Genomic DNA, 22,825 nt, shown 5'->3' on the forward strand with positions numbered 1-22,825 from the left:
AGTAACCAGGAATTTTTGGCCACATGTCTTAGAAAAGTAAGGATTTTTCCCAGGTTGGTTTCAAGTGGGGCAGGACCGGGAACGTTCTGTGTGTGGATTGACCTCTTTGGTTTTTTTCGGATCATTCTGGAAGGTGGCACATGGGCAAAGCGCGCTCTCAGAACACGGTGACTGCGCTTATGGTACGTTCCAGGTTTTAGTTTGGCTTTTCAGGAAAGAAGCCACACACTTCAGCTTTTGAGGGTTCTGGGAAATTACCCAACACCCTGTGCACTGTGCAAGACGGATGTCTTGCCCTAGTAGAGGAATTTTCTACCCTTTCTTGGCTTTCAGGAGACAGACACTAGGCCCTCCTCCGTCATGTGGACGGTCTGGCTCTGTATTTAGATATACATTCTGAGCGCGTCAGATGCAGAATCAAGTCCCTCCATTAATCAGGTTGAAGGCAAAGCAGTAGGAATATAGGAACAGAAACTGTTGTAAAATCTGTCAGAAGTATTTTTCACTTCATGACTATCAGATAACACCTTCTTAAGCCCTCTGAAAATGTCGCGGTGTTATTTTATGTGCTATTTTTATCCTTTGGTGCAAGTATTATTATTTCAATTATTTATTTATCTACTCTAATTTTTATTTATTATTATCATTATTTGGTGGAATTGTCATTGTTTTAACTTGCCATTCCATTTTTCCAGATTTTTTTTTTTTTTTTACTGAAATTCATCCAGAAGCACATTTTGTAATAGACGTGCTTTTAAACATGAAGATTTTTAACAAGTTAATTTGAAATAATTTTAGTGAATCAGTAAGGGACTATTTGAGGATGGTGGTGGAGACGGGCAGCTGAGAAATTTTACTAAAGTCGGAATACGTTATAAGTGTTCCCCCAACACGGGATCCCCGTGATGGAAGGAACAGGGTCATTAAAGGGAGGTTTCAGGTCCCTTTGCTAAGATAATATTTGCTAAGAAAGTTGGTGTCTCCCAGCACACCAAATCATTTCCCTCTTCAGTCGCAGAGTATCCCCAAGTTCAGAAACAAACTGTCATCTTTGACATTCATTTCGTGTTAGCTTTCAACACGTTGCCGAAAATTTACAGAAAGAACGCATTACCGATTTTCTCAAAAGTATGTGTATACATTCTCCGATAGGCGAAATGAGTGGCTCGTGTGTGTTTTCCCACCCCCCCCCCCCCCACCGCCTCCTTTTGCTCCCCGTCCCCCCTTCCAGTTTCTCTCTGCCGTGTAGAGCAGTGCGATGGATGATTAAACCAACAGGTGCCAGGAGCGCCGGGGCAAGCTGGCTTTGTGCCCACATGCGTACAGTGGAGATATTGTGTCACTCCACCTTCTGGTGTATCGCTGTGTCCTTACGGGGGGAAAGGATAACCCAGTTGAAATACATACTGCAACCCCCGAGGGATTAAGTGTGTTTCCTTTGCTTTATAGTTCAGAATTTTACAGTGTCTTTGTTTGGGAGTTCTCAGGTTGCTTAATGATTTCTCTAGCCCCAGCCCTGTTGTGACCAGATGTATGTTACAGCCGCATCTGAACCGCTGTAAATTTGCCAGCTTTATTGCTCAACATGTGGTATAACCTTTCCTTTTTTGAGTAGATCCTGCCATTCTTCTGCTGCGGAGTACTCGGAAAAGATGATTTTACTTACTTCTTGCCTTTTAAAAACGTTCACGTCCTAATTTTTTTTTTTTTTTTTTTTTAAAGAGCGGCATGTAAACTCTTTGTGGTATGTTAGGGAGCTGTTTCAGAGGTCAGACTCTTGTCATATTATTTTATCACTGTTAACGTTGTCAGTAAGTGTGCCTAGTTTGTTTTACAGCCGTGGAGGGATCCAGAAGAACGTATTGACAGGATAGTCCTGCGTCCCTGTTAGATTACGATGAACTATGTAGCACTAGGTGAGCAAAGATTTTCGAACCTCGTAAGCCCTGGTTTAAAAGCTATTTTCTTTTTATATTCTGCCGTCAGAATATCTGTTCACATTAATAGCCTTTAGTGGGCTTTAGTGCTTTTATTTGTTGTTCTTCAAAACTGGCCTTCAGAATAAACGATTTTAAAAATGGGGGGTTATTTTGCAGAGATGGGATTATAGTCGTTGGCAGCTGTTAGAGCTGAAATTCCTTTGAGTTTATTTGGAGGTTTTGGAAGGCTCTTAACCTCACCCTGGACCCCTCTGGCCGAGATGTGGGCCCCAAACTTGATGCGTACTAGGAAAAGAGACTGTTGTCTCTCTCTTCCAGATGCTAGCCTTGTGCTGAAGTCAGGTAATGACATCGAGGTATATGTGGGGCTTGGGGGACAGTTGGGGCTGGGGAAAAATGAACCACGTTTAGGTACAGATGGGGGTCATCCCGCTAAAAGCCGCCAGGCTGAGTGTGCTGTAGAGAAACGGGATAGGTGACGCCGTAGCTTTCCTGGAAGGCGGGAGGGAACCGGGATCGCCAGCCTGGGTGGAGGGACCAGCCCTGGGTGGGAGAGGAGGCCGCACATGTCCGAGTCATGGCAGCAGGAAACGACAGTGCCCTGTGAGATGTCACGCATGGAAGGGAGGGGGTGGAAGGGAAGAGAGCAGCCAGACGTGAAACCTCCTTGCCGAGGGGCGCAGGCCAAGTTGGTGGAGAGGTTGTGAGGGCAGTCCAGGGCACAGAGGAGCTGCATGAGACTGGGGGCAGTAAACTTGCAGTGGGGAGGGCGGGCTTTCCACCGCAGTGCAACCCCCACCGCGCCTCTCCCACCCCCGCCGCACCCCTGCAGAGAAAAGCCGACTGCGGGGCCAAGCAGCAAGTCCCGGGACAGTGGCGGAGGCAGCCCGGGTCCTGGCGAAGAGCTGGTGGCCTGCGCTCCTGCGGCAGGTGGACAGGTGGCCCCCAGGGCCAAGCCAGAACGCAAAGCCGGGGGCGGGGGCAGCCCCGTAGGCCGCCTTGCGTCTGGAAAGATCTCTCCTGCCACCAAGTGAAAAATTGGTACCGGGGATCTATACTGGCACCAGGAGGTGGTTAGGAGGGTGTTACAACCTATGGGACAAGAAATGGGGGCTGGAATTGAGGGAGAGGCACTGGGCCCACGGGGCGGTCATGGGTGTACTTGAGAAATACTCAGGGTCAGCGCTTTGTCTTTCTGTGACTCTTTCTGGGGGATAAAGAGTTCTAATCCTCTAGGGCCTCATAAGTGTGGGTTTTATCTTAGATCAATTCAGTAATTCTTTATTAGTTCACCTAAAGAGGCTCTGTCCAAATATTGTATTTATATCACTTAGATAGAATGTTTTTAATACCTTTTTTTTTTCCAAAGTGGCATATGCATGGTCTTTATGGACGATTGTAAAATACAAAAGGGTAAAGGATAATAAATAACCCCAAATCTTTCTACGCAGAGACAAATATTTGTAAATATTTTGTCGTATATTCCTTCCACCTTTTTTCGGAGAGCAGTGTTACAAAGCCAGATCTCTCTGGACGGGAAGAGTGGTGACCTATAGTATGGTTTTCTTTTTTTTTTTTTTTTTTTAACGTTTATTTATTTTTGAGACAGAGAGAGACAGAGCATGAATGGGGGAGGGGCAGAGAGAGAGGGAGACACAGAATCAGAAGCAAGCTCCAGGCTCCAAGCCATCAGCCCAGAGCCCGACGCGGGGCTCGAACTCACGGACCGTGAGATCGTGACCTGAGCTGAAGTCGGACGCCCAACCGACTGAGCCACCCAGGCGCCCCTATAGTATGGTTTTCGGAAGCTGATCGGAGTTGATGAGACTTTCTGAGTTCTGTTACTTACAGGATGTGGTACTTTGGGTGTCTCATAAGTGCTGGGTGACCTTTTATACCTTTCTGTTATTTTCCCTTAAGAGCGAAGCCTTAAAGTACAACTTACGAAGCAGTAGATGGCTTGAATAACATGTTTAGAGGAGAACGGTGCCCCCCTCACCACCTGAGCTGAAAAGCCACTTCTGACAAATGCCGGGGCACGTATGCACTCATGGGTTCAGATGCCTCGTGGGGAAAAATCAATGGGAACAAGGAGTCTTGCTCATTAACTTGTTTACTCTGGGTATGGCAAGTAGAACATTGGTAACAACCAAAAAGTAATGGCTGACCGGGTCTCTTAACTGATTTGTAAGCCGCAAGTCATGGCATATGGAATCCCGCAGGATAAGGGGCCTCTCCCTGTGCTTTTATTTATTTATTTATTTTAGCATCCCTTTTAACTTGGCCCGAGATTGATGGAGGCATTATCGTGGACCTGGGAAGCTGTGAGCCGCCCTGGAATGACAAACAGTTGTTGACAGCTTTGAGGAGATGGATGGAAAAACAAACACGGACAAGGTTCTCGTGTTTGTTTTCCCGTTGAGCCTCGAGAAGAATGTTGCTCTGGTGATTCAGCACAGGGGAAGGAAAGTTACGCCTTGTTATCAAAGTCAATATTTTCCGAGCCCGACTTACACACATCTCCAGAACACATCTCATTTTTGCATGGCGTACAATTAATCAGAGTAAGAATAGGGACGTTCATCACTTGGGAACAGGTTCTGTTTCTATCCACTCTTGGTAGCTGTTGTCATTTTCACGCATAAAATTCAGAGTTTTGCAGGATGAATAGGCATAGTTTACATCTGGGCATCATCTCTCTGGAGTAATAATTATTACTAGTAGGAAAGCATGATATAATAGAAAAGCACATACGTCATAATAGGCATCTAATAAATATTTGTCCATTGGTGTAATAGTGTGTTGTATCGTCCACAAGTCGCTATGAGGAGAAAAGAGCATCCATTTGCTACACTATCCACGAGAGCCGTTAAACTGATTCCCAAACGGATTACAAGACAAAGATTAATATAAATTGTTATGTTCATATTGATTAATGCCTTTCCGAAACTTCAACTGAGGAATGCCTTCACTGCTGTAGGCAGGTTACTTTATAAAGTATGACGTGTGGAAGGAAGTGATTTGGGGTGTTGGTTTTCTAAGTGAGTTATAAGTAATTTCACTGCCTCTGTCTGCCTGACATCTTCCTACCTTCTTCTGGTGATAGGATTTTTCCTTCCTATGTAGAGAAAATACCGCTTGTGGCTTGAGGGAGATACTGTGTCATTGTGTCTGTCCACCAGCACCCCTTCCCTGCTCAAAGGATGGTCACCTCATCCCCTGGTCGCCATGCTGGTTCTGGACTTTATTCTTAGAGGTCTGTCGGGAAACAAACTTTCTGCTGAGGTTGCCAGGAGCGTGAGAGTCTGTGGCTGGTGGAGCCCGCGAGCAGAAATACTCCGAGCAGAGTCAAGAGCTGGAAAGAGCCGGAAGCATGATAGCACTTTTGACACTGAAGCTAGTGATTCCCAAAAGCAGCTTCCACCCTGTCGTAAGAGATAAAGCTCCATTTCTCTCTGAGCTACTTTGAGCTGCCTTTCTGTCATTTGTAGCCCCAGGAGCCCCGCTGACATAACAGATGATATAGGCTCGCTGGAGGGGGGGGTATGCGACCGAGGGGAAGATGATGAGGCCGGGAACCTGGATAAAAAGTAAAAAGTTGAAACTGAAAAGAATGCCGGAAGACTGGTGGGTTTTTATGAGGAAAGAGACTGAAAAATGTTTCTGAAAAGGAACGCAGATGGATTAAAAGCAAGTTGTTTGCCCCAAGAAAAAAGCAAAGTATTATTCCCTTCTGTGCAATACGTTGCTCTACGTTTGAAGTATTTTGCAGTCCTCATGTATTAGGACATCGGAGGCCAGAGTTGGAGTCCCATTAAAGGGTTGATTTAAACTGTCAAGGGCCAGAGGTGGAGCCCCAGAGGTAACTTGACCCCAGGCATCCCTGTTGGGTCTCTTCTCCAATTCCTTTTATCCTATTCCTTGGCCACAAACAACTGAAGAGGAGGGAGGACCTATTTTCCTGGGCTTTGGTTCGTAAAATCCAAGGAAGGACTCTGTCGCCCAGTTCGAATCAGATACCTGCTCAGGAAACCAGTCGCTGTGTCCAGGTATGCATACTGGCATATACAGCCATTTGGGACCCAGGGAACAGAGCCTTCCAAAGGCAGGTCAGGTGCAAGCCTGACCCCCAAGAGAATCAGTGTGGCCTGAGCAGCTGTCGAGATTGTGCTCACTACGGTGTATTACTTCTGCCATCATTCAGAGTAGTCAGGATATGGGAGAGGGGGCAGAACAGTATATTCTAAGGGTTGGTAATTCTGCATTTGTATTTTTTTTTTAATGTAGAAATGTCACCAGGCTGTTTCATAGTGATTAAGGGGGGGGGGGTATTTTTTTAATGTTTATTTATTTTTGAGAGTGGGGTGGGGCAGAGAGGGGACAGAGGAACCGAAGAGGGCTCTGTGCCGACAACAGAGAGCCCGATGTGGGGCTCGAACTCGTGCACTATGAGATCATGACCTGAGCCGAAGTCAGATGCTTAACCGACTGAACCACCCAGGCGCCCTTCTATTTTGTTTTGTTGTTTTTTTTTTTAATTTTTTTTAATGTTTATTAATTTTTGAGACAGAGAGAGAGAGACAGAGCATGAAGGGGGGAGGGGCAGAGAGAGAGGGAGACACAGAATCCAAAGCAGGCTCCAGGCCCTGAGCAGTCAGCCCAGAGCCCGACACGGGGCTCGAACTCACAGACTGCGAGATCGTGACCTGAGCTGAAGTCGGACACTTAACCGACTGAGCCACCCAGGCACCCCTGTATTTTGTTTTTAATACACATTGCAGGAGTTTTACTTCACTGCTGAAGTAGTTGGAGCCAACTGAAATGCTAATAACATCATGAAACAAAAACTTATTATAAAGCACAGGAACAAAATGTGAGTAGGTTAATGAGCCAGCTGTGGGTTCTAAAGTATTTACATTTGTCATCTAACTACCCCGTACTTGATGTTTTGGAAATCTGCTTTAAATATCTCAACTGAGAGGCATTATAGAAAATGCATGGAGAACAGAGTAAAATAGGGTAATGAGCTGTGGCCCCTTGGTTCTAGGAAAGATGGTCCAGTGCTCACTGAAACGAACCATCGGTCTTGGTTACTGTGGTAACCAAGTTAGCGTGAGCATTCGTGGAGTCAGACAGTCCCGCCAAGTTCAGGCATCCGGCAGCTGGATTGCACGTTCTAGACCTTGGTTCCCATCTTCGGATGGCTGACGTGCCCAAAACGGAGACAAGCTAATGTCCTTTCCTTATCCAGGTGAAATAATTCATTCGGTTCCTGAACCACGCCTTGAGAACTGCCAGAATACTTGTTTATATAAGAGCTTCTGTGTTATGTGAGATAACACCTTAGCCAGCGTTTAAACAGCATGATTTGTAATGGGAATCCTCATTACTCCTGTGAAATGAAATTAATAAGTTATAAAGAAAAGGTTATTTCAAATACCAATAGAAAGTGTTTGATTGTTGGGGAAGGCAGGGAATTTAAACAGATTCGGAACATTTTAATTACACGTAACTTGAACTACTTCAGGAAAGACTATAGACTCTCAGGGGCAAAGAATTTTTTAACACTTATAAATCATCATAAAATGAACGTAGTACTGTCCACAAATGTACATATTCATTTGCACTGCTGGTTCCTTTAAAAATTATTTGCGCCTATTTGCATGGTTCTCCTTAAGAATGATAAATTCACATATCTCGGGAAGCCTGTCATTCAGGACTTCAGATAAGATGGGCGTATTGAGAAGTTAAATACTTCTAACTTAGGGGTGCCTGGATGGCTCAGTCGGTTGAACGTCCGACTTCGGCTAGGTCATGATCTTGTGGTTCGTGGGTTCAAGCCCCACGTCGGGCTGTGTGCTGACAGCTTGGAGCCTGGAGCCTGCTTCGGATTCTGTGCCTCTCTCTCTGCCCCTCCCTGGCTTGTACTCTCTCTCGAAAGAAATAAACATTTTAAATACTTTTAAATAGTGGCAGGGTTGACAGTAATAGAGAAGAAGCCCTTATTGGGGGTTGGGCAGAACGTCAGAGCCACTGTGAGTGATTTAAGGGATGTATTGTGGGGAATTAAGCCAAAGGCGGTGCTGGGAGTGAAGCCGTCTGGAAGGCACCAGGTGCCTGTACCTGGTGTTGGGCCGAGCTGAGCAGGACCATCGGAGAAGAGAGGAGGGGAGAGGAGGGAAGGGCAGGGAGGACCGGGGAGGGCAGAGCAGGAGCAACCTGCAGTCTGCAAGGTTGAGGTGAAACTCACTGGAACAAACGGGGACTCGGAACTCGTGTCTGTTTCTTGCCGCCTCCCCACCGGCAACCTTGACGACACAGGTAACCTGCGCAAGAGCACGTGCACTTGGCTACGAAACCGCACACAGACTTGAGCCAGGATTCTGAGAAGTGGGCGGGCTCAGGAATTGGCTGTGGCCCAGAGATCCGGCAGGATGCTGAAGCGCGGGCCTGGTGCCCCTGCAGGCGGCCGGGGCAGCAGGCAGAGGAGCCCCACCGGTTGGGGGTGAGCCTTGGTAGTGCCTGAGCTTAGAGCAGTTTTCCAAGTGTGAGCGTGGCCGCTGTTTCGCTTCCACCTTCCAGATCGCATACGAGCTCTGCGGCTGTCCTGCCCCTACAGCTGGACAGGGAGGGGAGCGTGGGGCATTGTGGCTCCGGGCTAAGTGGACAGGAGCAACACGCGAACACAGCGCCTTGTCAGCTGAGCACCGGGACACGCCGTTGGGTCAAACCTAGCTCCCAGAGAAGGCCGTAGCCCGACATGAAAGTGTCCCTCTTACAACCCCAAATTCACTATCCCAAGATTCACTAGTCCCTTTTTGCATATTTGGGTGACGTTCATCCGTCTTCAGGCTGGGTCACAGCCCCCCCACCCCCCTTGATGTTTGTCCAGCCTCAGTTCTGAGACACGAGATTAAATACCGTCAGCATACCTTTGCCACTAGGAGAAGGGGAGAGAGGAATAAAATGTTTATATCCAAATAAGAGAAAAGTACTCAGAACTATTACATTCCTTGTATCTGCCCCTGGTCACAGGACCACTGCTGGTGTTTATAACTACCTTCGTGTGCTAGCCAAGCTGTGTTCCCCTTGTCTTTGGCACAGGAGATGACCCAAAATGGAGTTCTTGAAGGGTCTAGAAGTGGAACTCTTATACACCAATAGGAGGAATGTAAAACGGCAATCCACTTTGCAAAGCAAGTTTCTTATGTAGTTTAAATATATACCTACTGTATGTTGCACACTCTTTACTTGTGAGAAATAAAAGCATATGCCCCCACAAAGACTTGAACACAAATGTCCATAGCTGCTTTTTTATAATAGTCCCAGACTGGAAACAACCCAAATATCCATCAACAAGTGAATAGATCTATTATAATAGTGGTATTACCAACACATATAATGGAATATTGCTCAGCAATAAAAAAGAATGAGCTATTGATACACTGAGCCATATGATGAATCTCAAAATAATTTTGCCTCATGAAAAAAAGTCCAGACAGAAAGTGCATATTATAAAATTCCATTTACATAAAAGTCTGGAAAATTCAAGTGATCTATAGGGACTCAAGATGTGGTTCACTGGCCGCCTGAGGAAGAGCTATGGGCAGGGGGAGGGGATTACAGTGAGGCATGACAAAACTTGGGAATGATGGATATGTACAGTATCCTGATTGTGGTGATGTCTTCACGACATCTGTTTCCTCCGGCCTCAGAGTTAAAAGCTGTCCGAGTCTCCAACTCCCCGGGGCACTTGGCTATGTTCACAAGACAGTGACAAGTGTGGCACAGGGACAGAAGTCAAGCAAGTGATAAAAGGTTGCAAATAGTGGTGGGGTGAGATGAGGGATGGCCTTCAGCCCATGTAACATACAAAGAATTTGGACTTTCAGGGGCACCTGGGTGGTTCAGTCATTTGAGTGTCCAACTCTCGGTTTTGGCTCAGGTCATGGTCTCGCGGTCTTATGGGTTCGAGCCCCACATCAGGCTCTGCTCTGGCAACACAGAACCTGCTCGGGATTCTCTCTCTCTGCCTATCTCTGCCCTGCCGTCACTTGTGCTGTCTCTGTCTCTCTCAAAATAAATAAATAAACTTAAAAAAAAAAAGAGTTTGGACTTTCCAAGGCCACCGGAGAATGAGCAGTGAGGCGAACATGAAATCATTCAATCTTTTTGAGCAAGTAGTTTTATTATGATTCCGTACAAGTGTTAATAGTACAGTAAACTGGGAAGGGCAGGTTTGAGAGATATTATGAAGTCTAAATTACCAGGACTTGGTGATGAATATGGTTGGTCAATGAATAGAAGAAATCAAAGCTGATCTAAAGATTTTGATATGAGTTATAGGAGAAAAAGTTATGTATTTGATTAAAAAAAAAAGAACTCTGGAGAAGTACTTGATTTGCATGGAAATGTGTTGAGTTCAGTTTGGAACACATTGCATTTGTGATGATGTTAAAATATCCAAAGGAAAAACACCAACCTTCAAGTGACATTACAAAATCAGAACTCAGGACAAGGGCAGGATTGCACACTTTGTGGTTCTACTTAAAGACAGGAGAGTTGGGGCGCCTGGGTGGCTCACTTAAGTGTCCAACTTCAGCTCAGGTCATGATCTCACAGTTCGTGGGTTCGAGCCCCGGGTCGGGCTCTGTGCCGACAGCTCGGAGCCTGGAGCCTGCTTCGGGTTCTGTGCCTCCCTCTCTCTCTGCCCCTCCCCCACTCGCTCTCTCTCTCTCTCTCTCTCTCTCTCTTTCTCTCTCTCTCAAAAATAAACATTAAACTACCCATTATTAAGCACCTTCCAAGCATTATACTGTATGTCAGTATCTTATTAATCCTCGCATTAACCTTGCAAGTTATATATTATTACCCTCATTTTGCAGATGAGGAAACGGGCTTGTAGACAGTGTTACTTAGGCGCTCGTAATTGGCAAAGCGGAAATGTAACCCTCATCTGTAACTGCAAAGCCCGGACCCTTAACCTCTATGCCATCCTGAATTCTTCTGGCAACTTGAGTGTACCATGAAACTTCTGCCTCCGGTGCCTTTCTTTCTGTCTGCTTCCTCCTGCGTCTAGACTGCTCTTTTCTTCCCTCCAATCCCCTTAAAGCATCGCACTCCGGCTGAGTCTTAAGTCTGTCGGAGAGTGCTCGGAAGGCTATTTTCCCTGCCTCCCCAGCTGATTCCGAGCCCATCGTAGACCATCTCTCTTTCATTGTACTATACACGTTATTACAATCATCTGTATGCCAGTGTTTCCATTAGAGTAAAGGTTGGCACACCGTATTCGGTAAAGGGCCAGAGAGTAAATATTTTAGGTTTTCTGGGCCGTCCCATCTCCGTTGCAGCTTCCCGACCCGGCCGCTGTGGCGTGAAAGCAGCCAGAGCAAGGCGTAGACAAACGAGTATGGCTGAGTTATGGTACAACTTCATTTATGGACACTAAAATCTGACTTTCATGTAATTTCCACATGTCACGAAGTATTCTCCTTCTTTGGATTTATTTTTCCATTTAATTTTTTTAAATTAAAAAATTAAAAAAAAAAACAACGAACAAACGCGTTCGTATCTTGTGAGCCATTCGGAAGCAGGTGCCGGCTGGAGGTGGCCCATAAGCTAGAGCTTGCTGTCCCCTACACTAGAGTATGAATTTCTTGGCCACAGGTCTAGTACCTCTTTGTGAGGGTGACGATACCAACGTATTGTCCAAACTGGGATGCTCTGAAAGCGAAAGCGTTGCTGCGAGTGATGCTGGGACCCGCAGGCACAGAGGGGAACTAGGCCAGGCAGAGAGGGGTTGTCACCCTGGTCACAGGGTAGCCTCGTCGGTCGTATACAGCTTCATCTGGGGTCTTAATCGCTTGAGTCGCCCATGTCCCAGGGTTCATTTATTCTTGGTCGACTCGCAGGCTTTGGGATGTGTGCGAGGTGCTGAAGTCATTTAGAGCACTCATGTTTTACAGCTGCCACAGTGGCTCTGGAAGAAGCAGCTGTATATTTTAGTAAGTGGTTTTCAGAGTGGATGAGTGTGGAACCCGTGCATGACCTGGCCAATGAATTCATACAATTTTATAGCATGTCTCTTCCAGAGAGTTTTCCTCCATCGAGTACCAAGAGTATGGGTTCATGCTAGTAAAAATTAAAATGAAATTTGCTGTGGACAAAATTATAGAACAGAAGCAGAAGAAAAGACTTGTTTCACATTATATTTAATGCCTTCTGTCTTTCTTTTCAATCTTTTTGCAGTTTTTTGAGGTGCCATTTGATTCAAACATGAATAGGACAAAGAACAGACCTCTGGTTCGTGGACAGATCAGGTAAACTCACGAATCCAAGACTCTTTCACCGTGTAGAACATCCATTTGCTGGTTTATCCCCGAATCGTTTCCCAGTCTTGTGCCTTGAGTTGTGGTGGGCAAATAACACACCCCCAAAGGGACCTACTGGTGTGGACATGCAGGACTTTTCACCTCTGCTCAAAGTGTACCACAGGGCACCTAAAACCGAGCTAAGATTTGCAGTCCCGTTGTTGTGGAAACTCATGCCGTGGATGTCTTTATGAGATCCCCCTTTGAAACGTGGACTTGTTTCACTTGTCCCGGCTGAGGATAAAAACATTCCATTAGCACAAGTGATTTCAGACAAATCCACATAGGGTCTCCGAAGAAAGATCTATCCGAAGCCTTACTTTTGCAGACAAACTGATAATGCTGTCATCTGCCAAGCAAAGGACTGCCTCCATTACTCTTTCTACCAAATTCAATTAAGTAGAACTAAAAGGCATATAAATATTTTAATATCACTAATGGTTAATAATTAAACGTTTTAACTTCCTGGAGTCCTTGAAACTGGCATTGAAAAAAAAAATTTTTTTTTAAATCCAGTGGATATCATCAACCAAGAAGGATAAAAAGAGGCAAATGGTTGATAACGACTCTTCTAAATCAGTGAATCCTGCCCTCACATTTCCAGGCAGTGCCCTCATGGAGCTTAAAATGTATTGGGTAACACTTGTGGATCAAACCAATCACACATTTTCAGTAAGACAATAAAGGAAACAAAGCAGGTACGGTCAGAAGTCTATGTAAAAATGATTTTTAATATTAGCTGTTTGTAGCCATTCAGTTCTTAAATGAGTTTAAAATACCATTATATTGCAAAGAGCTATGAAAACCTGTAAGAACAGAAATCTCATATCTATTGATAATTGATTTCTTTTCTTGAAATATAAATCAAGCCATCTGCTGTGTTTTTATTTAAAAAGTGTCAGAAGTATGTTTATTGTTATTTTTTTAATGTTTATTTTTGAGAGAGACAGAGCATGAGCAGGGTAGGGCAGAGGGAGAGGGAGACACAGAATCCGAAGCAGGCTCCAGGCTCGGAGCTGTCAGCACAGAGCCTGATGTGGGGCTCGAACTCACGGACCGTGAGATCATGACCTTAGCCGAAGTTGGACGCTTAACTGACTTAGCCACCAAGGCTCCCCAGAAGTACTTTAATTTGAAGTTGTTTTATGGGCTTTTAAAGTTTTTAAAATTTATTTTAGGGGGAGGAGAAGGAGCACTTGAGAGCACGAGTGGGGGAGGGGCAGGGAGAGAGAGAGAGAGAGAGAGAGAGAGAGAAAATCCCAAGCAGGCTTCACACTGTCAGCTCAGAGCCTGATTCAGGGCTCAGACTCACGAACCATGAGATCATGACCTGAGCTGAAATTGAGTTGGACACTTAACCAATTGAGCCGCTCAGGTGCCCCTGAGTGAAGTTGTTTCACAAGAGCAAATGCAAGCTTCGTAACCCATTTCAAAAACTAGAAGCTGCTTGTGCTGCTGGTCAGGTCACATGTAAGTTCTTGCTCCTTTCCTCAGTGAAATCGTACCCTCTAGAACCAAGGCAGATGCGGGACAAGCCCAGTAAGCAGCCATTAGGCATCTGATGGTGATCAGATAGAGGCCTGCCATTCTTCTGGTACCTCCTCTTACTTTGCCCAGTGTGGTCATTGTCTGCACCCAGGAAAGCCAGGCCTTTAAGTGCATCCAGAGTTGGGGGCTTGCTCGTTGGCCTTGGCAATGCCCATCCTTTAAAGGAGACAGGCTGGGGGCGCCTGGGCGGCTCAGTCGGTTAAGCGGCCGACTTCAGCTCAGGTCATGATCTCACGGTCCTTGAGTTCGAGCCCCACGTCGGGCTCTGTGCTGACAGCTCAGAGCCTGGAGCCTCTTTCAGATTCTGTGTCTCCCTCTCTCTGACCCTCCCCCATTCATGCTCTGTCTCTCTCTGTCTCAAAAATAAATAAACGTTAAAAAAAATAATTAAAGGAGACAGGCTGTCATCTAGTTATTAGTCTTGCTAAACTTGTAACTTCACCTTTTGTTTTGCAAGATGACCCCGGGTCTCCTTTATGACAATAAACCTTAATTGTTGCCTAAAGTAGCCTCCGAGAGGGCAACTTACAGGGCTGGAAAAAGAGAGTCAAACTTCTGTTATGAGCTAGCGTGTATTTTATTAAATCGGTACAATTGTAGGAGCTGTTCTGAGTCTGCGGCAGAAATCCTGCACTGAGAGTCACGGTTTTGAAACTGCAGACTTTGTATCCTGCCCGGTAGTTTTTATTATAATTTAGTAAATTGTTATCTATGACACATATTTTGTAAGTGGCTGGCTGCGGGGGTATAGTAGAAAGTCTTACGTCTGTCCATTAGTGTTTATTCCAGCTTTGGTGGTTCTGACATTCACAATAGCTATTGGGCATTTAGGCGTAAAGCCCAGCCAGTTTATTTTGAAATTCTTGATTTGGAATTTACTGCTCCATTTGATTGGACTGATGTGCCTTGTTGAATCTGTCCGACGTCGTAGGCACTGCAGTTTGTCATGTGAAGTGTAAGTTCCCGACATTACTGACAGGCAGCAGTAAGCATGGTCAGTCTGGGAAGGAAATCCTTGGACATCTTTGCCACTGACGGCTGTTTCCTCCTTTGTACCTTGCTTGGCTTCTCTCCATCCTGAACATACCATGAGCATTTATGGGGTGTGTGTGTGTGTGTGTGTGTGTGTGTGTGTGTGGCATTAATTTTTTAAAGTGATTGCAATTTAGTTTGAAAATTTTTACTGAAGTGAATAAAAGGGTTTTCTAAGAAGTTAAAGGAATACAATTAAGGAAAGAAACATATGCCTGGATTAGTTATTCTTTTTCTTTTTTTTTTTTTTTTTTTTTTTTTGAGAAACTGGGAAACACTGTGTGGACCCATCTGTGCATTTATGCACTTGCATGGTGGCCATTCTCTGAACTTTTGGTTTTCTCTTCCAGAAAAATGTGGCTGGGTAGGTGGGCACTGAATGCCTTATAGAACTGACACAGATGATAGGGCTTTTTTTTTTTTATTTATTTAGTGTTTATTTATTTTGAGAGAAAGAGCAGGGGAGAGGCAGAGAGGGAGGGAGACAGAATCCCAAGCAGGCTCTGCACATCAGGCACAGAGCCCGATGTGGGGCTTGAACCCACGAACTGCGAGATCGTGACCTGCGCCAAAATCAAGAGTCGGACACCCAACCGACTGAACCGCCCACGTGCCCCGAAGATCGTGCTTTTTTGGTTGTTTATTCTGTATTCCAGAAAGGATTAGAGGTATCGTGAGACTGTAACTTAATAAAACAGAGAAATGCGTAAAGAAAGTCAGGGTTATGGAACATAAAATCTGTGATAAAACGGCGAGAACAAGGAAAGCTTCTCGAGGTCACCGTAGTTGCTGAGGTTGACCTGTAGATTTCATTCTGCATTTCCTGGTGAAATCACAGTCCCATCGTAATGGTAAGCATTGCGTGCAATATTAATATTTAATTCTCCCTACAGCACCATGAGATAGGACACTGTTGAATATGCAGGTGAGAAGACTGAAGATCCGAGTGTTATGAAAAGCGGCAGAACCAAAATTTGGCCTGGCCCATTTGCTTCCCTGCCCCGAGTTCCTAACCGCTACATATAACCGTCTCTAAAATCTCTCTGTCCGTGAGAAGGAAACACCACCCTAGGGAGACCAAACTTCTGCCTCTCCGTTCTTAAAAAAAATAAGAAAGGACACTTGGTGACCATATTAGAAGAATGTCCTACATGACTTCCATGGAGGAAACCTATATAGATTTGTAAGGCATCTCCCGGCCGCAAGCCAGAGCAAAAATACCCAAGAACAGCTCCTGCCGAGAACCGCGTAGAGCGAATCTTCTTGAAGCAGGTGGTGAGGAAGAAGCTCGTGGGCAGACGTATTGGCCCAAGGACCTTCTCTAGCACGCCACCTTGCTCCAGGGATTAAGCTGAGCCCGTGAAAGAGAGGAGGGAAGATGCCAGTCTCGTGTGTGCATCAGGCGACGCGGGGGATGTGCTCCCGCCACACGATACGATAGGAAAGAGGGGGCGAACGGTCAGGTGGCTCTTGGTCCCGGTTTGCCCAGGACAGTCCTGCTTTACAGCAGAATTATTGGTGGTGTTCTGCTCTCACTCTTAATAATGTCCAGGCTGGATGCTAGCCACACCACGTAATTTCTAGAAAGGGCTGGTGGTGATGACTGTAAAGTTTACAGAATTTCCTCCTTTTTAAGTCCATTTCCTACAAATTCCAATTGCTTTTTTTGCCTAGAGAAGAAAACAAAGAAACCATAAATGGAAAGTATGTCATATCTAAATCAGACTGTAGGTCCGCACCATAATACAGGCCTCTTCAACTAGCTTTTTAAAAATGACACTCGATGTCGGGGCGCCTGGGTGGCTCAGTTGGTTAGGTGTCCGACTCTTGGTTTCGGCTCAAGTCATGATCTCATTTTCGTGGGTTCGAGCCCCACGTCGGGCTCCGTGCTGACAGTGCAAAGCCTACTTGGGATTCTCTCAATCCCCCTCTCTCTCTCTCTCCCCCCCTCCCTCCCCCTCCCCCACTTGTGCTGTTTCCGTCTCTCAAAATCAATGAACTTAAAAAAAAAAATGACACTCGATGTCGACGTTTGCTCATAAATTGGAGAAGATGCATAAGGCCAACTGACTCGTTTGGACGTTTCTGGCAAAAATGGTGTAGTCATGGTTCTGAATGACTGTTGTCAGGAGGGAGTTGGGCTTAGAGCTCCCCTTTGATTCTCTGGCAGAGAGCACGGTTTAGAATCCATGCCACACGTCAGGAATGCACACTGAAGGGAGTCTGCTCACTTACAGAGTCGAACCTGCGAGCCCAAAGTCACTTGGTGAAGGTGAATGTCAGAGAAGCTTACGTTCTTATCGGAAAGTCAGATTCAGTGTGATCCAGGTTTTCAGTTGGCGGCTGGAAGAAAGTTCATTAGCAAATTTTAAAAAATCTCCGTAATAGAATACACCTCAGTCTTCTGATATTCTTTGTCTGGTAACAGAATCGAATGAAAAATGTCACCTGGTGGACTCCAAGCTTGGGCAGGTCACGGAATTAACCTTGCCTCACTGCCCCTTCCCCTCAGGGAGGGATCCTGATTCCAGCCTTGTTCATCTCACGCCGTTGTGGTGCGGGTAACAATGAGGTCAACAGAATCATGCAAATACATGTGCATTGTTGGGGAGAAGGTTTAAAACTCTAGAAAAACGAGTAGTTACTTGTAGAACTTCCACCTGTTTTCAAATTTTGCTTTACAATACAAATATTTCAGTACTTACAGGCAATGACAAAAAAGAAATTCAGAGGCGCTCCCGGGCGGCTCAGTCAGTTACATATCTGACCGTTGAATTCAGCTCAGGTCGTGATGTCACAGTTTGGGGGATGGAGCCCTGCATCAGGCTCTGCGCTGGCTGCACAGAGCCTGCTTGGGATTCTCTCTCTCTCTCTCTCTCTCTCTCTCTGCCCCTCCCCCCACTGCTCGCTCGCTCACTCTCTCTCTCTCTCAAAATAAACTTAAAAAAACTTTTACATTAGTTTCTAGGGATAGGGAGAAGGAAGCAAAACACTTGGAAAATAAGACAGCAGAGAGTGGATGTTACGTGTTTCCATTATCAGGGTCACGTGGGTAGGACCACCCTGTGGCATGTCATGGAATCCTTCCTTCCTCCTGCTGCCCTCAGGACACGTTGATGGGGAATGTTGTCCCTGTAGAGGACTGTGCTGGTTGCCAGGGTTGCTAACAGGTGGGTGACATGCTCTCCGTTCTTTACGGTCACGTTGAGGGGACGGCAGCTCACACGTGTAAGGACACTGAGTGTTACCAGGGGTACGGTCTACACATGTAACGCTGAGTGCACCTGCCAGCCGGGTACCGCGCGGGACCCCAAGGTGCAGCGGGGAACACCGCAGGAGGGACATTGCTGGGTGATGCGGGAGCACAAAGAGAAGAACCTGATCCAGACCGCAGAGCTCCAGGGTGACTTAAGGGGGGCGCGAGGACGTCCGGGGTGACTTAGCAGAGGCGCGAGGACGTCCGGGGTGACTTGGGGGACCCCGAGGTGAGAACCAGAGGATGAGGAGGAGCTAAGCCAGCCTGTCCTTTTCCAAGTTCTTTCCGTCCCTTCCCCCTCCGACCACTCCTTTGTTGGTGGCCACTGACCTCTTCATCCCGTCTGCCGTCTACAGACACCGCCCTCTGCCCTGTCTGTACCTCCAGCCCAGACCGCTCTTCTGAGCCAAGGCCTTTGAAAATCTCTTTTGGGGTCCTCTGTGGGTATCTCCGATTGCTTAAGTATATATCCCAGCGCACGGCCCCCCCGCTCCCACACGGCTTTTTGTTAACCAAGGTTCCGAAGTCAGGTGCCTGTAAGTCACTCTAGACTCCCTGTCTGGTCCCCCTCATCCGGTTGTGGAATAGACCGTGTCTGTCCAGCCCCCTAAGTCACCCTGGAATGTGCCCTTTTACCCCCCGCTCTGGTGTCAGAGCACCCCCAGCTTGCCTGGGTTCTTAGAACCACGCCCCAGCTGCTCTCCCTGCCCGTTCGCCAGCCCTCTTTCCGTCTGTCTTCCCCAGGCTTTCCTTACATGATCACATTGGTCTCTGGCTTCAAACCTTTGGGGAGAGTCTTCTAAATATATTTAAGAAGAAATAACTTGTTTTCCGTGCTTTACTATGTCTTACATGTAAGGCCTTTGAGGATCTGATCCTTCCTGGTCCTTCCAGCCTCCTCCTCTGACTGTGCGCATCTTTCTTCTTCTCCTTCGTCTCCTTCTCTTCTTCCTCCTCCTGCTCCCTCTCCTAATGTTTATTTATTTTCAGAGAGAGACAGAGAGAGAGAGAGAGAGAGAGAGAGAACAAGCGGGGGAGGGGCAGAGAGAGGGAGAGAGAGAATCCCAAGCATACTCAACATTGTCAGCACGGAGCCTGACGCCAGGCTCAAACTCACAACTGAGATCGTGACCTGAGCCGAAACCAGGAGTCGGACGCTTAACTGACTGAGCCACCCGGGCGCCCCTCTGCTCACCTTTTCTCATTTATCCCTTGCTGTTGAGACCGGATGGGCCCGCTGGTGTTTTCACCGAAGGACCATGCTCCCTCTTGTCCCACTGGGTGTGCTTCCCTAGTCTGCTCATTGCCCGGGCAGGTTTTGTGCCAAGCACTCCTTCCTCTGGAAGGGGCAGCTACGCCCGTAGTCCAGTGGGGCGGGTGGGGTTAGGTGTTTGTCCTGGGGCTCGCCCTCTTCTTCGTTTATGCCCCTGTCCTAGCCCCACACAGCCCTCTGCAAACCCTTTCCTTGGGCCCCTTGCTCCATTACGTTGTGTGTTCTTCTGGGACAAAGATGGAGTCTGCCCTCTGTTTATCTCCAGTCCCCAAGATCGTTTTTAGAGAGCAGTTTCCTCAGTGCCTAACGTGTGCTCGGCACTATTTTTAATGCCACGACCCGGCAGGGAACGAAGCAGACAGCCATCCCTGATGTCACGGAGCATGCGCTCCGGCCATCACATCTGGCAGACCGCTGATGCTTCATGAGGGATGCGTGGACGGACAGAGGGACAGATGTTAGAGAAGCGGAAATGACCTCCCAAGGGGAGGAAGGACAGAAGCGAAGACTCTGAGACGGGTACACAGCACAGTGTCAAGGGGACGAGGAAGCCATCGGGACAGGCAGAGGAGTGCAAAATATGTGTTTAAGGATAAAAATAAATGACTTGGCCAGACTCAGAGGGAAGGATTTGAAGGAGCAAAGTAAGGAAGCAGAGCCAGGAAGGAGGCCGAGAAAACGTGCCTGCCCCACCATTGTGACACGGGCTGTGCTGTAGGGATTGGACCGTGGTCTGTGTCGTTTGGGGAGCTCTTAAGCAGCTCAGGACAAGAAAAAGAAATAACAGGCCTGTGTATTGGGAAAGAAGAAATGAATTCTTCATTCACAGACCGTGTGATAGTTTGCCCGGAAAACTCAAACAAACCTACAAAAAAGCTACTAGAACCAGTAAGTGGATATAGCAGGGGCACAAGATACAAGGTCAGGATGCAGAATGCAACTGCAGGAAGCGAGGCAAAGAATTCTTAGAGAAAACACACAAAAGCAACAAAACAAAAAAGTACAAAAAGCACGAACCATAAATGAAGTCATAGGTGAGTTAGACTTCACCGAAATAAAAATCGCTGCTCTCCCAGAAACACTTCGGAAAACGACCGGACGGGCCAAAGAGTGGGAGAAAATATTTGCAAAGCATGGAACTCACGAAGGACTTGTGGCCAGAGTACATACAAAATCCCTAAAGCCCGGTGACAAGAAAATAGCTCAACCAAAAAATGGACAAAACGTTTTTATAGTTTTTTTTTTTTTTTTTTACGTTTATTTTTGAGACAGAGAGAGACAGAGCACGAATGGGGGAGGGTCAGAGAGAGGGAGACACAGAATCTGAAACAGGCTCCAGGCTCTGAGCTGTCAGCACAGAGCCCGATGCGGGGCTCGAACTCACGAACCGCGAGATCGTGACCTGAGCCGAAGTCGGCCGCTCAACTGACTGAGCCACCCAGCCGCCCCTAGACAAAGCGTTTTTAAACAGACATTCCACTAAAGAAGAAGTCTGCGTATCAAATAAACACACAAAACGTTTTTCATTATTATCACCAGTTCACTGGGGGAAATGCAAATTAAAGCCACAGTGGGACATCACTGCACACCTATTAAAACAGTTAAATTTATTTTTTTTTAATAGGAAATTTATCGTCAAATTGGTTTCCATACAACACTCAGTGCTCATCCCAACAGGTGCCCTCTCAATGCCCATCACCCACTTTCCCCTCTCCCCCATCCCCCATCAACCCTCAGTTTGTTCTCAGTATTTAAGAGTCTCTTATGGTTTCCCTCCTTCCCTCTCTGTAATTTTCCCCCCTTCCCATCCCCCATGGTCTTCTGTTAAGTTCCTCAGGATCCACATAAGAGTGAAAACATATGGTATCTGTCTTTCTCTGTGTGACTTATTTCACTTAGCATCACACTCTCCAGTTCCATCCACGTTGCTACAAAGGGCCATATTTCGTTCTTTCTCATTGCCATGTAGTACTCCATTGTGTATATAAACCACAATTTCTTGATCCATTCGTCAGTTGATGGACATTTAGGCTCTTTCCATAATTTGGCTATTGTTGAAAGCGCTGCTATAAACATTGGGGTACAAGTGCCCTATGCATCAGCACTCCTGTGTCCCTTGGGGAAATTCCTAGCAGTGCTATCGCTGGGTCATAGGGTAGATCTATTTTTAGTTTTTTGAGGAACCTCCACTCTGTTTTCCAGAGCGGCTACAGAACAGTTAACATTTCTAAAGCAGTAATACCAAGTGCTGGCAAGGATGTGGAGTGGCCTGAATACAAAGTGATGCCGTTACTTTTGCGAAAACAGTTTAGCAGATTCCTATGAAGTCACACAAGATTTACCATATCTATAACCCCAGTCCCATGTGTGTCTGGAAACGTATGTCCATACAAAGACCTGTACATGAATACTTATAAGTTTAATTGATTATTACTGAAAGCAACCTAAATGTCCTTCAGCTGGTGAGTATATACACATAAAATGACATGGGCACATTTCAGAAGCATTGTAAGTGAGAGCAGACAGACCCAAAAGGTTACATACTGTGCCACCCCGTGTAGGTGACATTTTGGAAAGCCAAAACTCTGGGGACAGAAACCAGACCAATGGCTACTAGAAATCGGGGGTGAAGGAAAGGGAATGGAGTACAGAGGAGCATGAAGGAACTTTGTGAGGTGACAGAAATACTCTATATCATTTTTTATGTTTTGAGAGAGTCAGTGGGGGAGAGGGACAGAGGGAGGGAAAGAGAGAGAGGATCTTAAGCAGGCTCCACACTCACCCGAGAGCCCGACGCGGGGCTTGATCTCATTTCCGTGAGATCGTGACCTGAGCCGAAATCGAGTCAGACACTTAACCAAGTGAGCCACCCGGACGCCCCAGAAATAGTCTCTATCTTGATCATGTGGCGCTTACACCCTTGTGTATCTTTGTCGGAGCTCGGAACTCACTGTCCTCTCAAAATGTGTGAATTTCACTGCGTGCACGACTAGTGGGTTTTCAGGGCGCTTGGTTTTCCCTGGGACCATGTTGACGTAGCCTGCAGAGCGTGAGCGTTTGGGGTCTGTCTGCCTGGACTCAGAATCCAGCTGCTTTTTCTGCTCTCCCAGGCGGGAGCGTGTTAGGAGACGGCTGTGTCCTGTTCTCTTAAGCTGGGGCGCTTACCTCTTGAGTGTAGGTGAGGCTGCGACCCTTCTGCTACAGCAGTGAATGACAGTGCAGTCCTCACTGTGGTGGCTCCTACTTTTTTCAACAGCCCCGGGCCGAGCATCTCCAGCTCAGCGCTGGAATACGGCTGACGTGACCCAGCTCTGGCCCTCCTTACTGTCCTGTCGGGAGGTACAGAGTAAACCAGTGAGCCAAATAAAGTTTCAGAGGTCCCTCTCGATGGCCGTCAGTTGTCCAG

At 46.7% G+C, this 22,825-nt stretch overlaps 1 protein-coding gene across 2 annotated transcripts in view; it reads left to right on the forward strand.

Annotated features, from left to right (window-relative positions):
• LOC131496841 (protoheme IX farnesyltransferase, mitochondrial) overlaps positions 1-22,825 on the forward strand; it is a 138,161-nt gene that overhangs the window by 84,625 nt on the left and 30,711 nt on the right. For both annotated transcript variants that reach the window (XM_058702568.1, XM_058702569.1), the window contains exon 5: positions 12,189-12,259. In XM_058702568.1, coding sequence (XP_058558551.1) covers positions 12,189-12,259 — 71 coding nt within the window. The remainder of the gene's footprint in view (positions 1-12,188; positions 12,260-22,825) is intronic.

This window comes from Neofelis nebulosa, chromosome 16 (assembly GCF_028018385.1).
Source record: "Neofelis nebulosa isolate mNeoNeb1 chromosome 16, mNeoNeb1.pri, whole genome shotgun sequence".
Taxonomy (NCBI): Eukaryota; Metazoa; Chordata; class Mammalia; order Carnivora; family Felidae; genus Neofelis; species Neofelis nebulosa.